This window comes from Hoplias malabaricus, chromosome 7 (genome assembly GCF_029633855.1).
Source record: "Hoplias malabaricus isolate fHopMal1 chromosome 7, fHopMal1.hap1, whole genome shotgun sequence".
In the NCBI taxonomy this organism is placed as follows: Eukaryota; Metazoa; Chordata; class Actinopteri; order Characiformes; family Erythrinidae; genus Hoplias; species Hoplias malabaricus.
Genome location: NC_089806.1, coordinates 46,802,899 through 46,820,407, shown reverse-complemented (window position 1 = coordinate 46,820,407; position 17,509 = coordinate 46,802,899). Strand labels below are relative to the sequence as shown.

The 17,509-nt window shown below is 46.3% G+C and overlaps 1 protein-coding gene across 1 annotated transcript in view; it reads right to left on the bottom strand.

Annotated features, from left to right (window-relative positions):
- The window catches only part of slc16a10 (solute carrier family 16 member 10), a 28,334-nt gene extending 11,256 nt beyond the window's left edge, over positions 1-17,078 (bottom strand). The window contains exons 1-3 of the mRNA XM_066677520.1: positions 16,612-17,078; positions 760-904; positions 1-412 (exon numbers count right to left, since the gene is read on the bottom strand). The exon at positions 1-412 is cut by the window's left edge and continues 18 nt beyond it. Of these exons, the coding sequence (XP_066533617.1) occupies positions 1-412; positions 760-904; positions 16,612-16,945 (891 nt within the window). The 5' untranslated portion in view covers positions 16,946-17,078. The remainder of the gene's footprint in view (positions 413-759; positions 905-16,611) is intronic.
- Positions 17,079-17,509: the final 431 nt, after the last annotated feature.

Sequence of the window (17,509 nt, the reverse complement as noted above, 5' to 3'; positions counted from 1 at the left end):
GAAGTATCCGTACAGAGCTGCTGGAATGCCGAAAGCCCAGATCCTGTAGCCCATGCTCCTCCAGATGCGGACATTGAGGATCCTCTTGAGGGTGCTGCAGCGCCCGGTGCGGGTGTGTTTGTCGGGCGAGGGGGGCAGCAGGGGTCTGTAGGTGAGTCCGGCGAAGATCAGCAGGGCCATGAACACACACATGACCCGGAGGGTGTTTTGGAGACCGACCCGGACCAGCAGTTGGGACATGAGCGGAGGGAGGGATACGGTGAACACGCTGCTCCCCGCCGTCACCAGCCCGTTCACCAGACCCAGCCGCCGCTTAAAGTAGTGCCCCAGGATCACCAGGCTCGGCTGGTACGCAAACGAGCATCCGCACGCAAACACCACCCCGTACGTGAAGTACAGAGGACCCAGAGAACTGCGGGAAGGAGGAGAGGGAGAGAGAGAGACACACACACACAGAAAGAAATAAGGAGACCTTAACATACAGTGAGGTTAGCTGCTGAGTCACCCGTCTAAAAAATGTCGTAACTTTTTTAGCTAAGGAATAATATTAGTAATAAAGAGGGGGCGGGGCCTAGCGTTGACACACCTCCCACACAGCACAGGGAGCATAGGCTCATGTGCAGCTGCTTCATCTCATCAGCTCTTTGTGTTTAGAGACCACACACACTGGCCCTAAGCAGGCTTTAGGACCCAGGGTGACCCTCTCTGAGTACAGACTGAGGAGCGTGAGGGTGATGACGATGATGGAGGTGCGCTTACCTCACAAAGGAGCTGGCCAATAGGCCGACGAGTCCCACCGTAGCCCCGCCCACTGCAGTCAGCCGACAGCCCAGTAGATCAGTGAACACACTGACGATTGGAGAACAGAAAAATATCATCCCCATCGACAGAGAACCCACCCAAGCTGGAGAGAGAGAGTGAGAGAGAGACAGAGAGAGAGAGACAGAGAGAGAAAGAAAGAGACAGATGAGTCTGTGGAGCTCTCAGTAAGACTTCTAATTACAGAAAGTGTTTACAATCTCTTGCTTATTTTTTATTTATATATTTTATTTGTTAAAGAGGAGACCAATCAGAACAGAGCTTATTTACATACACTAGTTGTAAAGGTAGTAACTGTTTCCCAGTGTGTGTTTTCTTGTTCCTTTAAAATCAGATTTCGGGTGAGTTCTCACTCTGTAACATTGAGGACGCACTGGGGCGAGACTTCTGCAGACCTGATAGAGTCAGATATCCCAGAATGCATTTCACACCAGCCTCAGCACCATGGCTTTTGTCTGCCACTGATGCCCCTTTCACACCTGCATGGTAATCCAGGAATGTTCCAGAGTTTTCCTGGAGGAGCTTTATCCTCCTCGCCCTGGTAACGACTCCGGGTGAAGTCAGAGTCACGCCTAAAGCACGTGCTCCATTTCCCGTTGCGGGAACGCGTCTCAAGCAGAAATTTCCCGCTGTGAGCTCTGTGTGTGTGAACGATCGCTCCGGCACATCTCCAGACCTGACACTCCGGAGTTTCTCTAGAGATTCTCCAGAGCTCAGGTGGGAAAGAGGCAAGAGATGGAGAATCAAGTACGGCTGCATTCCAATTACAGAAGGACTACACAGTGTCCTTCTGTCCTCAGGAGTGTGCACTTGCTCACCAAGTCTGCACTCCCAAACACAGCCGTCCGGTCAGTACTGTGTACTGAGAAACAGCTGGAGTGAGGCATGGAGAGAGGTCAGGAACAGGGTCACGGACTTTATAAACAGACTCTTTATATTCCAGACAAAACATGGAGACTGAACTGTAACTTCACTCTAGAGTAAAGCGTTACTCTAAACCTGACCATACACACACACACACACACTGCACTGCGCTGGTGTGTGTGGTCTCAGTGTGGTTCTGTTAAAAAGTGTGGCTTGCTATCTGCTGTTTTTAAAGGAATGATCCGTCCCAAAAGCCCAGTCGTGCCCTAAAACCCCAATATGTATCACACACACACACACGCGCACACACACACACACACACAGGGGTTGGATAACACTTGATAAAGTTTCCCATGTTTTCCTGAAGATAAATACTTATCAAAACATAAACTCCACAGGCGGAACCAGTCCGAGCCTGGTTCTGTCGGACCACCTGCACCCCACTCCTCCCCCACTCCACCCCTGCCCCTCCACCTTCCTCCCCCACGCCACCCCCTCTCCCCCCCTCTACCCTTGAGGGTCTGGCAAACACAGACCACCCTCGTATCAGCCATGTGCACATGTGTGTGTGAGTGTGTGTACAGTGTGTGTTGGGTGTAAGTGTGTTCTCACTCACACGGCCAAGTTTAAATATTACTTCTAGCGTTTATTCTCACACAGCAGAGGAAACAACTATGAGAGAGAGAGAGAGAGAGAGACACAGAGATGAGAAAGAGACACACAAAGAGAGGAGAGAGAGAGAGAGAGAGACAGAGAGGAGAGACACACACAGAGGAGAGAGACAGAGAGAAAGAGAGAGAGGAGAGGCACACACAGAGGAGAGAGACAGAGAGAAAGAGAGAGAGGAGAGAGAGAGAGAGAGAGAGAGAGAGAGAGAGAGACACAGAGAGGAGAGAGGAGAGACACACACAGAGGAGAGAGACAGAGAGAGAGGAGAGAGAGAAAGACAGAGAGAGAGGAGAGAGAGAGAGAGAGACACACACACAGAGAGAGAGAGAGAGAGACACACACACACAGAGGAGAGAGACAGAGAGAGAGAGAGAGAGAGATTCAGATACATAATCTCTGACCAAGGGTCAGTTATTGCCCTTTAACCAAGTCAGTGAGAAGAGAGTCACTGTAAATACAGAGAGAGATAGAGAGTGAGAGAGAGAGAGAGAGACAGACAGAGTGAGAGAGTGTGTTCTGTATTGTAGTACGTTACAGTGTTGTCTTTACTAGGAATAACACTTATGTAAAATTCTGTGATGTCACGGTTTAAAAAGAAGAGACACTGAAATATTTACACACCATGGCAACAGTGCACACACAAACTCTCTCTCTCACACACACACACACACTCTCACATACACTGACACAGAACTTTTGAAAGTGAGAGAGAACAAAAAAGGGGAACAGAGTAACAGAGCAAGACAACAGAAAGGAGAGATATTCAGAAAACAGAAAGAAAGAGTGAGAGAGAAAAGGGAACAGGGAGAGAAAGAGAGAGAAAGAGAGGGGGAACGAGAGGGAGAGAGATTTAGAAAAAGGGGGACAGGGAGAGAGAGAAACAGGGGGGGGACAAGGAGAGAGCGAGAGAAAGGTGGGACTAGGGAGAGAGAGAGAGAGAGAGAGAGAGAGAGACTCTCCAAGATACAGGATGAACTCAATAACCCGACCCACTGACTGAAACAATTACATCAAACCCAACACACACACACACACACACACACACGTGTATCCCTGAGGAGAAGGTAAGGTATGTTGGAGATGGAGAGTGAGGGATTCCAGACGTCCTGCGGAGGGGGGGCCTGCCTCTACACCACCTGCATTCACACATCATTTACTCACTCATTCACACACTTGTATACACTGTGTTACACACTCACTAATATAGTGTAACACTCCTGACTCAGACACACACATAAATACACTACTTTATACAGGTATCACACTGTTATTTATATAGAAACATATATCAAACCTTTATCTCATAGTTTTCTATGCTCTGATTTAGTCGGTTTGTTTTATTTCTGTCGTCATGTGCAATAAAGAATGCATTTTTGACAGATCAACAAACCCACTGCCCCATTCCACCTTAAACCATACAGCAGATTACAGGTCTGTGTTCCATTCCACCTTAAATCGTACAGCAGATTACAGGTCTGCGTTCCATTCCACTTTAAATCGTACAGCAGATTACAGGTCTGTGTTCCATTCCACCTTAAACCGTACAGCAGATTACAAGTCTGTGTTCCATTCCACCTTAAACCATACAGCAGATTACAGGTCTGTGTTCCATTCCACCTTAAATCATACAGCAGATTACAGGTCTGCGGTCTATTCCACCTTAAATCGTACAGCAGATTACAGGTCTGTGTTCCATTCCACATTAAATCGTACAGCAGATTACAAGTCTGTGTTCCATTCCACCTTAAACCGTACAGCAGATTACAGGTCTGTGTCCATTCCACCTTAAAACGTACAGCAGATTACAGGTTTGCGTTCCATCTTAAATCGTACAGCAGATTACAAGTCTGTGTTCCATTCCACCTTAAACCGTACAGCAGATTACAGGTCTGTGTCCATTCCACCTTAAAACGTACAGCAGATTACAGGTTTGCGTTCCATCTTAAATCGTACAGCAGATTACAAGTCTGTGTTCCATTCCACCTTAAAACGTACAGCAGATTACAGGTCTGTGGTCTATTCCACCTTAAACTGTGCAGCAGATTATAGGTCTGTGTTCCACTCCACCTTAAATCGTACAGCAGATTACAGGTCTGTGTTCCATTCCACCTTAAATCCTACAGCAGATTACAGGTCTGTGTTCCATTCCACCCTAAATCATACAGCAGATTACAGGTCTGTGTCCATTCCACCTTAAAACATACAGCAGATTACAGGTTTGCGTTCCATTCCACCTTAAATCATACAGCAGATTACAGGTCTGCGTTCCATTCCACTTTAAATCGTACAGCAGATTACAGGTCTGTGTTCCATTCCACCTTAAACCGTACAGCAGATTACAGGTCTGTGTCCATTCCACCTTAAAACGTACAGCAGATTACAGGTCTGTGTTCCACTCCACCTTAAATCGTACAGCAGATTACAGGTCTGTGTTCCATTCCACCTTAAATCCTACAGCAGATTACAAGTCTGTGTTCCATTCCACCTTAAATCATACAGCAGATTACAGGTCTGTGTCCATTCCACCTTAAAACATACAGCAGATTACAGGTCTGCGTTCCATTCCACTTTAAATCGTACAGCAGATTACAGGTCTGTGTTCCATTCCACATTAAATCGTACAGCAGATTACAAGTCTGTGTTCCATTCCACCTTAAACCGTACAGCAGATTACAGGTCTGTGTCCATTCCACCTTAAAACGTACAGCAGATTACAGGTTTGCGTTCCATTCCACCTTAAATCGTACAGCAGATTACAAGTCTGTGTTCCATTCCACCTTAAAACGTACAGCAGATTACAGGTCTGTGGTCTATTCCACCTTAAACTGTGCAGCAGATTATAGGTCTGTGTTCCACTCCACCTTAAATCGTACAGCAGATTACAGGTCTGTGTTCCATTCCACCTTAAATCCTACAGCAGATTACAGGTCTGTGTTCCATTCCACCTTAAATCGTACAGCAGATTACAGGTCTGTGTTCCATTCCACCTTAAATCATACAGCAGATTACAGGTCTGTGTTCCATTCCACCTTAAATCGTACAGCAGTTTACAGATCTGTGTTCCATTCCACCTTAAATCGTACAGCAGATTACAGGTCTGTGTTCCATTCCACCTTAAATCGTACAGCAGATTACAGGTCTGTGTTCCATTCCACCTTAAATCGTACAGCAGATTACAGGTCTGTGTTCCAGCAGTATCAGTGAGGTGTGTATCGTGATAAGCACAGACACGGTTTAATCGCTCTGCTGTTTACACCACAGCGCAGCTGCTGTACTGGATTAATCAGGATGAGGGTCAGAACTGGTTTAAACCTAACACTGATTATTTCTCTGATGTTCTCCTCAGTGGCACGGTGCCGTGGGTTCTAGACGTTCCACTCACGGTTCTGTAAAGTGTAACAGAGTCTCAGAGTTTAATTCACACCACAACCAGGAACACTGGGCTGCGTCCGGTTCCATAACGGTTATGGAAACTGTCCGAGATAAACACACACACACACACACACACACACACACAGGTGAGTTCAACAGCCAACAGTCAAAACCAGACAGCCTCAATCTACACCAGATATTAACACTCCACCTGCTTTAATTCACTAAACACACACACACACTTTCCCTCTGATTCCCTGTTCTCTCTCCGTTTTTATTTCTCAGTCCATCTCTTTATCTCTCTCTCTCCCTCTCTATCTTCCCACCACTCTCTCTCTGAGATACACAATCAATCTAATAAATCAATCACTATTTTATCAGATATTACTCAATAAAATCTGGAAAAACTTAAAAGGCTTTTAAAACGCTCTCTGCTTTCTAGAAAATCTAAACCCACCTCCACACACAGGAATGTGTTGGTTGTTGTTCGCTGGGGTTCATCCAGGCGCTGTACTCCCTCATAAACAAAGTTTCTGCAGGAACTATTTTTTCCGGCAGAAGAAAATGCAAATATATAATTGATAAACATTTGTAACAATGTTCAGGGTTTATTTGCTTTACTTTGTTTACATAATTAGATAAATGCTCCATTGTGACCGAATCACAGCCGAATGATGCCGTATCCCTCCTCCCCCCATGTTCCACTTTAAATAGCCCCTTTCCTTTTTAGTTATTTTTCCCCCCGACTGCCCGTGTGTTTAAACAGATGATTATCTCTGGGTGGGAGCATCCCATACACACCACTCAACACCTATCCTCAGTGTGTGTGTGTGTGTGTGTGTGTGTGTGTGTGTGCATATACATGTTAGTATTTATTTATATAAACGTGTGAATGGAAGTGTGTGAGAGAGTTGGTTTGAATGACAATGTGTTTGTTTATACTAACTCGAGAATAAAAGTGTGTGTATGTATGTATGTGTGTGTGTGTGTGTGTGTGAAGATTTATGCCGGGTCATGCTTGCACGCCAAGGAAATGGAACAATGTCAAGTGCCACACACACACACAGTCTCTATCAGTCTCGCTCTCTGTGTCTCACTCTTTGTCTCTCTCTAGCTCTCTCCCTCTCTAGCAGAATCACTCTCTCCCTCCCTTTGTTTGGCTCTGAGTGTATTTGGGGAATAACAGGAAGTGGTTGGCAGGAAGTTAGGCACATAATTTCCCCTCAGAGCAGGAAGTGCAGAGACCCATGGCAATTGATTCATTCATTCATTGCCTGTAACCCTTATCCAGTTCATGGTTCTGATGGATCTGGAGCCCACCCGAAATCACTGGGCGCAAGGCCTTCACAGGGAGGAAACCCACGCAGACACAGGGAGAACACACCACACTCCTCACAGACAGTCACCCGGAGGAAACCCACGCAGACACAGGGAGAACACACCACACTCCTCACAGACAGTCACCCAGAGGAAACCCACGCAGACACAGGGAGAACACACCACACTCCTCACAGACAGTCACCCGGAGGAAACCCACGCAGACACAGGGAAAACACACCATACTCCTCACAGACAGTCACCCGGAGGAAACCCACGCAGACACAGGGAGAACACACCACACTCCTCACAGACAGTCACCCAGAGGAAACCCACGCAGACACAGGGAGAACACACCACACTCCTCACAGACAGTCACCCGGAGGAAACCCACGCAGACACAGGGAGAGCACACCACACTCCTCACAGACAGTCACCCGGAGGAAACCCACGCAGACACAGAGAGAACACACCACACTCCTCACAGACAGTCACCCGGAGGAAACCCACACAGACACAGGGAGAACACACCACACTCCTCACAGACAGTCACCCGGAGGAAACCCACACAGACACAGGGAGAACACACCACACTCCTCACAGACAGTCACCCGGAACGGGACTCAAAAACAGACACTGATCAATAACTGATACGACTCAATCGCGCTGATCTGAGATGTGAAGGGGCAGCTAGATCACCTGTTGCTCTCTTTTCTTCACTCTGTTACATCAACTGTCTCAGGTGAGTCACCTGCTCCTCTTCAGGAGAAAGACAGCATACCTGAGTCACTAGAGCACCGTCTCTCTCAGTGGGGAATGGGGGTTTGATCTGAGCTAATCTCTTGTGTGCTGACACTCTGGCTTCTCTCCAGCTCCCCCTGCAGGGCGGGCAGTTAAACACCACAGGGATCTGGGGTTATCTGAGTACAGAAATAATCCCCCCACTGACCCCACTTATGGAGATGTAGTGGGAGTTTAAGGTCTGATAAATTTAGAACCGATTGCCATGTCTTGTCTTGTTTAAAAACACTATCCAGTTCATTTCTCGAGATGAAAGTAGCATCTCATATTAAACTCATTAAAATAAACTATCAAATACACACCTCTACTGATCTCTACAGATATCAATCACCCGGACAGTTTCTCAGTGCTGGGTCACAGTCTGGTCCTGCTTCTGGCAGCACCAACTCTCCATCTGTAAAATCTCCAGCTGCAGCAGAGATCACGTTTGTTTTTATCCGACTCACGACGGCAGCTCGTAAAATGACGCCGTGGTCTTTTGAAGAGGTTCAAACGCTCCTCGGATCGGTGGCCGACGAAAGAATCCAGCGAGAGCTGGACGCTGCAACAAGGAAGGAACAAACTCTACTGATCTGTCTGAACTGATGACGGAGCTGTGTTCAGTCCCAAACCACAACAACAACAACACATGATACATGATGAGTAAACACAGCAGTTTCCAAAGCCCGCTGTTCCCGTTAGAGACAGGGTTTGAGACGACACCAGGTACATTTTGGAGGGAAGCTGTGGGGATGGAAAACCAACCAGGGACCAATCAGAGAGTAGAGTCCAGTAGAGACAAGTCCAGTAGGGACTGGTAGAGTCCAGTAGAGAACAGTAGAGACCAGTAAAGTAGGTACAATGCAGTGGAAAACAGCATATGTGATCTTCTGTGTCCTTTTTATCAAAAATGAAACCATGCCCAATGCCAAGAGCCCTCCAGAGCGGTTTAAAGCCCACGAGGGTTGAGATGTGTTTTCTCTGGAATGAGGGAATTCAAATTCAGCGCCTGACCTCACTAACGTCTATGTGACTGAATACGATCAGATCCTCAGAATCATTGAATCTGGAAACTGCCCTTTATTTGGATTTGTAAGTTTTTTGGAGATATGAGGGTGTGCTCTGACAGCGAGAACTGGTACGGATGTGGAGTAAAAGGTTCCGGAACAGGATAAATGTTCCCAGCATGTAGTTCTTTAATGCTGACGCTGCAAAAGCAGCGTCTCTGTGGGATGGAAGTGGGACTCCAGCTGTTGCTCATTATAGTCCGCTCTCCTATAGGTTCTATATGGGGTGGGTCTCTGCCAATCAGACGTCAGCATGAACAGGAGGGGAGGGTGTTTCCCTGGGTTATAAAACGAGGTGTAACAGAAGTAAAACAGTAAAACAGCTTAAAACTGGCTCGACAAAGACTCCGCCTGGACATTCCTGAGTGCAGCATACTGCGTTCCACTGCCTGGGGGTGTTGAGGCGGGGGGATATTGGGGTGTAGAGAGCGGATATTGGGGGGGGGGGGTCTCTGCAGTGACAAAGCACCATTCATAAGCTTTGGGATGAGTTATAGTGCCAGAAATAAACCTGTGACATAAGGACATCACATCATTAATGTTTTTGGGGCTGACTGCCATCAATTCCTCTCAGCAAATGTTGCAAAACCCTGGGCGAGCAGAGACCGGTCCGGCGCTGGGGGTCTCCAAGTAAAAACAAGTTCATGCTCTAGGATCAGTAACAGCTCCCTTACACAAACATCTGCTCACACACACACACACACACACACACACACAGATATAGAGCAAGACGCACACACACAGATATAGAGCAAGACGCATACACACAGATATAGAGCAAGACACACACACACAGATATAGAGCAAGACACACACACACACAGGTACATAGGGCAAGACACACGCACATTATACCCACACAGATACACACACACACACACACACAGATATAGAGCAAGACGCACACACACAGATATAGAGCATGACACACAGGCACATAGGGCAAGACACACACACACAGATATAGAGCAAGACACACACACACACAGGTACATAGGGCAAGACACACGCACATTATACCCACACAGATACACACACACACACACACACAGATATAGAGCAAGACGCACACACACAGATATAGAGCATGACACACAGGCACATAGGGCAAGACACACACACACTATACCCACACAGATACACACACACACACACACACACACACACACACACACACACACACACACACACACACACTGTTTATCTCTCTCAGTCTGCTGGTAAACACACTGTTCTAGATACACATAGTGGACGTCAGGAGTGTATGAGGGTGTTTATAAATAGGGTGCAGTGAAACTGATCTGAATTCTGATTGGCTGAGACATGTATCACACTGCTCTTCAATTCCGTATTAAACCAATCATTCGCCAACCGCTTCAACACCCTGTTACAGTCACATGATCATCCTGGATGATGATGAAGGAGTTGTGGGTGTGGCTGGATGTCCATATAAGGAGTTGTGGGTGTGGCTGGATGTCCATATAAGGAGTTGTGGGTGTGGCTGGATGTCCATATAAGGAGTTGTGGGTGTGGCTGGATGTCCATATAAGGAGTTGTGGGTGTGGCTGGATGTCCATATAAGGAGTTGTGGGTGTGGCTGGATGTCCATATAAGGAGTTGTGGGTGTGGCTGGATGTCCATATAAGGAGTTGTGAGTTTGGCTGGATGTCCATATAAGCAGTTGTGGGTGTGGCAGGATGTCCATATAAGGAGTTGTGGGTGTGGCTGGATGTTCATATAAAGAGTTGTGGTTGTGGCTGGATGTCCATATAAGGAGTTGTGGGTTTGGCTGGATGTCCATATAAGGAATTGTGAGTTTGGCTGGATGTCCATATAAAGAGTTGTGGGTGTGGCTGGATGTCCATATAAGGAGTTGTGGGTGTGGCTGGATGTTCATATAAGGAGTTGTGGGTGTGGCTGGATGGTCATATAAGGAGTTGTGGGTGTGGCTGGATGGTCATATAAGGAGTTGTGGGTGTGGCTGGATGTCCATATAAGGAGTTGTGGGTGTGGCTGGATGTTCATATAAGGAGTTGTGGGTTTAATAATCAGAAAACTGAACTAAATCAGATTTTGTGAGTATTCAGATCAGCGCGTGTACATGGACTTGTGCAAATTAAATAATCAGAAAACTATGAGTTTACATGAGTCTAACAATAATCTGATTTCACTTTTGTGGCATCCAATAGTATCACAGAAAGGCGAGACACAAACTCCCTACCGTGGCTTTTTGTAAACAGGGACAACTTGAGCTGTGAATATGGATCTTATTTTATTACAATCTCTGATATTACACAGTTTCTCCACACTGCTGCTGAGACGGAGATGAGAAAACAAGCGCTGAGAAATCAGACTGAGCTAAAATCCAGTTCACTTAAAAGGATTCCTTAATCTGATTCTACACCTGATTCCGATCTCATAAATCTGTTTACACCAGCTCTTGAATAATCTGACAACTGCAGGAATCAGATTAAAAAAGGATTATTTAATGCATGTAAACACACTCCGTATGTAACTAGAACCCAACACATAAACCATACCCCCCCCTCCACCCCCCACCCCCATGAGGGCTGCCCCTGCTCTTGCCTCTGACTCTGCAGGTCATAGATCATGTGACTCGATTCCCCTCCCACTTTGCTCTGGGAGCATGGGGTGATGTTGACTCTGTGGCGAGAGATGTGAGTGTGTACGTGAGTGTGTACGCGCGAATGTGAGAAAGGTGAGAACGTGAGACCCCCCACCCACCCCTGTCGCGGCCGACGACCTTCACCTGCTCCGAAGGTCACGCTAAAACACCAGGATCTGATGAAACACTGCGTTAAACATTAACCCCATGCCTGCTGGAGGCAAAAAACTGGACAACAACATCACATGTGTTTTTTTCCTCTAAGAGAGAGAGAGAGAGAGAGAGAGAGAGAGAGAGAGAGAGAGAGAACAGGAGAGAGGTAGAGAGAAAAATAAGTGAGAGAGGAAGAGAAAGACAGCAAGAGGGGGGGAGAGAGAGAGGTAGAGAGAAAAATAAGTGAGAGAGGAAGAGAAAGACAGCAAGAGGGGGGAGAGAGAGAGAGAGACAGATACAGAGAGATACAGAAGGAGAGAGGGAGAGACAAAGTGAGAGAGACTATGAGGACAGCATTATCCAGTAGTTCCCAGGGTTTTTTAAATTTTATTAGTCACTGCATATTCGCCCCATTAGCTCACTCCCCCATTCACCCCCCCCCCCCCCCACACACACACACACACCCTGCTAGACCCTAAGTTACGCCCTGATTCTCAGAAGCCTTCTGTGTTTATTTTGTCTTCCTTTTGTCGTGAGGGTTCACAACCTCTCACTTAATGACTCCCGACTCGGAAAGCTGCAGGATAAACACGGATTTCTAAACCTGGCGTTTCACAACCCGGTGGCGCAGGCGGCTGACCTGGAGTCACTGCCGGGGATCAGTAAGCATAAGGACCACATCCTCAAGACGGAACACCTTCAATATTTCGGATGTTCTGCAACTTTTTCAGTTCATCGGCTAAGGCTCTGGAGCCCACCAACCCACACGCTGTGAAACAAGGCCACTCCGTCTGTTCTCTGTGCGCTGCCTGAGTCTAAGCCGTTCTAACATCCAAGTGCAGAAACTTTAAAATGTCCAATCACAGCGCTGGACCCGTGTTTATCTGAGAGCGCAAAGACGAGGTTAAACAACAGCAAAACAGACACAACGAGCGCGGAGAAATAAGAGAAATAAGAGCACTGAGTAAAAATGGAGAAAACGAGAACAGAGAAGAGAGAGAACCGAGAAAAAACAGCTAAAAACCAGAACGTCTCCAGAGCTTGAGGCTGCTGTGGCCAGATTTAACCCGGGTTTGTGGTCTGTTACCGACGCCCAGCTTCATTAGCCCCTGATTAGCCTCCAATAACACACTGATCCCCCACACTGCGCTAAACACAATGGACACAAAAGACCCAGCACTGCTCCGCTTCACAACAAAAGACCCACAGAAGGGGATTAGCTCCTTCTAACAAAATAAATTTCACACAGATTACACACAGACTACAGAGATTTTACAGTGAGATTATGAGGCAGTGACACCAGTAGTTTACAATCTGTGATAGTGTGAGGGGTCAGCGTAGGGAATGACTCAAATTACCGCTAAAATAACCCTAAACTTCCCCAAAGATCAAAGGTCTCACAGCCCTGGGGTCGAGCACAGAGTCCAGATGAGACCTGAGTAAACGTCAGAGGTCAAGACGTCAATTATTAACCCTTTAAACCTTTTAAAAATGTTGTTTTGCTATAAATTAGTTTTCTCAACATTTTACAAACACGGTGGGGGGGGGGGGGGGGTCAAAGAGAAGATCTCCTTTTATGTCTCATTACTTTCTCTTGGAAGACAATGAGATCAGATGGAAAGACAAACAGACAAACAGGAGTTTCTCCTGCTGCTCAAATGTGTCCTCTGTGGTCTCACATATCTCCCCGTGAGTCTCAGTAAAGCCACACACTGTGCTCAGATTAGCCAGAAGAACTAAACCCTGGTCTCTCCTTTATCTCCATTTGTCTTGTTATTTTCTCCTAAGACATTTTAGGAGAATCACCATTATGTCTCCTGAGCCATTACTGAGCAACATATGAGCAAAACAATTTGCCTCTGGGATCTGACGATGTTTTTATAAAAGTCTATAAACACATCTCATGATTATTATGAGTCCTAAATTTCACACAGCTCTAGCTGCAACAACACACCTCCCTCACCAACACTCCTCATTAAAGTCGGACCCGAATGCAGTCCAAGGCGGTTCTGATGAGTTCAGGTCAGACGGTAACCTGCGCTGGTCCTGAAGGATCACATCATTACAATAAAAAAGGAAACAGGATTACAGCCTTCGCTCCTGGACACACGGCTTTATTATTGTTTTAGTTTGAAACAACAAACACAAGATTACAATCATCACTCTACACACGACTTTGTTATTGTTTCTAGTTTGAAATAATAAACAGAACCTCGAGATTACAGCGATGACTCCCGTGGACACGGCCTTGTTTTTGTTGTTGTTATTTAAAGTAACAGATGAAGCCTAATGTTGCAGTAATGACTGAGTGCAGAGTTGAAGTTTGCTGGTCGTGTGGAGATAACTACTGTAGAAACTTCATTATCTACAGTCTGTCAGTTTGAGCCTGTGTGTGTGTGTGTGTGTGTGTGTGTGTGTGTGTGTGTGTGTAGATAAGTGGGAGTTCCCATACAGTTCCATCATGACCCATATACATATACATAGAGAGAGAGAGAGAGAGAGTTTAAAAGACATTGAAGAAAACTGAAAAGGGGGCAAGCAGGAAAAGATGAGACAGATAAAAGAGAATGACAGAGACAGATATGAAAGAGAAATGAATCAGAATGAAAAGAGGGTGTGAGGAGGAGAGAGAGAGAGAGAGAGAGAGAGAGAGAGCAATAGAAACAGAAGTCTCTCACCCAGTGCACAAACTTTCAGGAGTGTGTGTGTGTGTGTGTGTGTGTGTGTGTGCATGTGTTTGTGACAGATGGTGGAGTTCTGCTGATGCAATCTTCACCACTCTTTTACACACACACACACACACACCTGTGCTTTTTAATCTCCTGGATTGTACCAGAAAACTCCTACACTTGGTTGAATTAAAATGATTGTGTGTGTGTGTGTGTGTGTGTGTGTGTGTGTGTGTGTGTATTTAAACTTGCTGCATGCTCCCACCACCAAGCACTTACCCTATGGAACCGAACGTCCATCTTGAATGAGCAGAGTTTCCTATCACTGTGTAAAAGGTGCAGGGTTTCCTTTATTGTTCGGTGGGCAATTTGCTGCAAAAATATCTCCTTAAACCAACACAAATTCTGACTTTCCATAAGAGGTTTATAAAGACGTTATAATGGTCATCAATCTCAGAAAGCCTTATTATCCATAATTACACCCACTCTGATGACAATCAAACTTGTTTAAGAGCGTTTAAAGTGCAATAAACCCTCAGTAAATAAGTAAACAAATCCAAACCACACACTTCGTCAGGTCAGTGACCCTCGCCGCGGCTTCCTCTCAGAGCTTACCTTTATTAGTTTCAGAAAATATGACGAGCGTTAAAGAGAATATATATCACTCCAGAAGTGTTTTAATGCCTTGCTTTAGGGGTCCAGAGGCGTTCGGTTGATCAGGCAGTTTCCCTAAAACCACAGAAAACGCCAGAGTATGTTCTATCCTCACGTGCTTTTATTAAATACATTCACAAGTCTCTAAACTAACATCATTTCCCCAAATATAAATATGAACCTGAGTTTCCATTTTCCCAGGTTCCAGAACGCGGTGCCCTCTCTAAACTTTATAAAAGTAGTAAACTCAAACACAGAAACCAACCAAAAATAATTAACAACACGGAACAGAAGAGACTTTGAAAATAAGAACCGTTAAAAACTAACTCCACTCTGTGTTCTGTTTCACATTCAACCTTTCAGATGTTACACTGAGGATCACTTCATTTAAAGCTGTGAATGTGTCTCAAACTTAAAGGAACACTAGGTGAGGTGTGGCACTCACTGCACGTGCACTTCCCCCGTGGGCTGCACCGTATCATTCATTTTTCAAAGGTGGGGGGGGGGGTATGGGGTGGCTTCCTACCCTCCTTCAAAAGGTTAAGATACACAGTGTGGTTTCTGCAGTGCTGAGACCAGAGCAGCAGCGACAGAGGCTCTACTCTCTCCCTATTAAAGCTCAGTGGAGCCTCACAGTGACTTCGACGGTCTACTTTTTAAAGAAAAAATACTACCCAGTGTTGGTAGAGGTCCTAGTTTAAAACCTCACACCAGAACAGATTCCAGACAAAATCTGAGAGGCATCAGCACACACACACACACACACACACACACACACACACACACACACACACACACACACAGAGAGAGAGGGCATTAAAGCTCATGAACTCAAACTCTTTGTGGATTTTTAAGCCGTATATATTTATTTATTTTAAAGGGTGAATGACGCCCCTCTCGCACGTGGACGTTAAAAAAGAAAGGCAGCCCGAGGCGCCAGATGTGTTAGCCACACGGCTAATCCTCCCCGCGCCGAGCTACACACCAAACGAGTCCGAAAAACAGCCCCGACCGTCTCCTAAAGCGATTAACCGGAGTGAAAACGGCCGTTTGTAACTTCTCAGCCAAATTCACAGCTTTAACCAGTCACCGTTCAAGAGTTTTACTGCAAATAAACACTGGAGTCCAGAGACGGGGCTGAGGTAAAACTGCAGTGAAACCAGAGGTGACGAAAGCTGAGGTAAAAGTGAGGTAAATCCTGTCATAAAACGGATAAACGCTGAGGTTAAACCAACGTAAATGCTGAGCTAAAAAAAATATGTAAAACCTGAGGTAAAAGTGAGGTAAACTCTGGGGTAAACTCAGAGGGAAAGTCGGGGTAGAACTGAGGTAAAAACTGAGGTAAAGCTGGTTACATCGAAGTAAACGTTTACTTTTAACGTCGTTAATAAGTGAAACCCTGAGGTAAACCCTAAACCCAGAGCACTGGGACGAACGCGGAGGTGTAATTTTAGACAGAACCGAGGTAAAAACCCTAAGTGAATTCTGAGGTAATTCTAAGTTAAAGTTGAGGTAAAAACCCGAGGTAAAAGTGAGAACAGAAGTTGAACTAAAAGAAAGGTTAAAGTAAAAGTGAGATTAGAGCTAAAGCGAAGTAAAAATGAGGTAAAGCTGGCATTACCCGTCCGGAACCGCAGGTCCTCGTCGTCTTCGGATCCGAACTCTTTGAGAAGGGACACGAATAAGATTCCGAAGGCGTTCTGGATCCCGAACACGGATCCGTTGCACCACATGGAAGCGAGCATCACGACCCAGCCCCAGCCGCCCTCGGGGTGCACGAACTCGGCTTGGGCTCCGTCCGTTTTCTGGGGCTCCCCGCCGGTTCCGTCCTCGCGGCTGTGTGGCTTCTCCTCGGGCGAGTTCAGCTGCTTCTCCTCGGCTTTCTCCGCGTTCTCCTCGGCGCGCTCCGGGGCAGCGGTGGGCTCTGGTTCGCTCATGTTTTTGTCTTCAGTCATGGCTTAAAGTAACTAAAATCACAGGTAGTGCTGAGGGGAAATAGTGTGGAGTTGGAATCTAAACCCAAACGAGCCTGGTCTCTGAGTAAAACTTTACACAATTCCACTTTCTGCTCCGGACCCAACACAACCATGCCGCTGGCTCCGCCACAGCGCTGCAATGCGTTATATATACACACACATACGGCCCCCGAGGGGCGGGGCCATATATGGATATTTACAGTGGGAGCTTTAGCACGCTCCTGATTGGACAGAGCACAGCCACAAATGTTTATTATTCATGAGTAGCGCACCGAGGCGGTCTCTGGTTGGACAGAACCAGAACCCAGGTTGAATTACTGCAGAGAGAGATGCAAACACACCACAGGAAACATTTTCAGGTCATTCATGCATTCATCTTCTGAAAGCGCTTTATTCTAATCAGAGATTCTGTGTGTTGGTCCATTCCAGGACATCACACAATTACCCAGTCACTCACACACTCACCCAGTCACTCATACCTGTGGACAGTTTCACACACTCATCCAGTCACTCACACACTCATATCTGTAGACAGTTTCACAC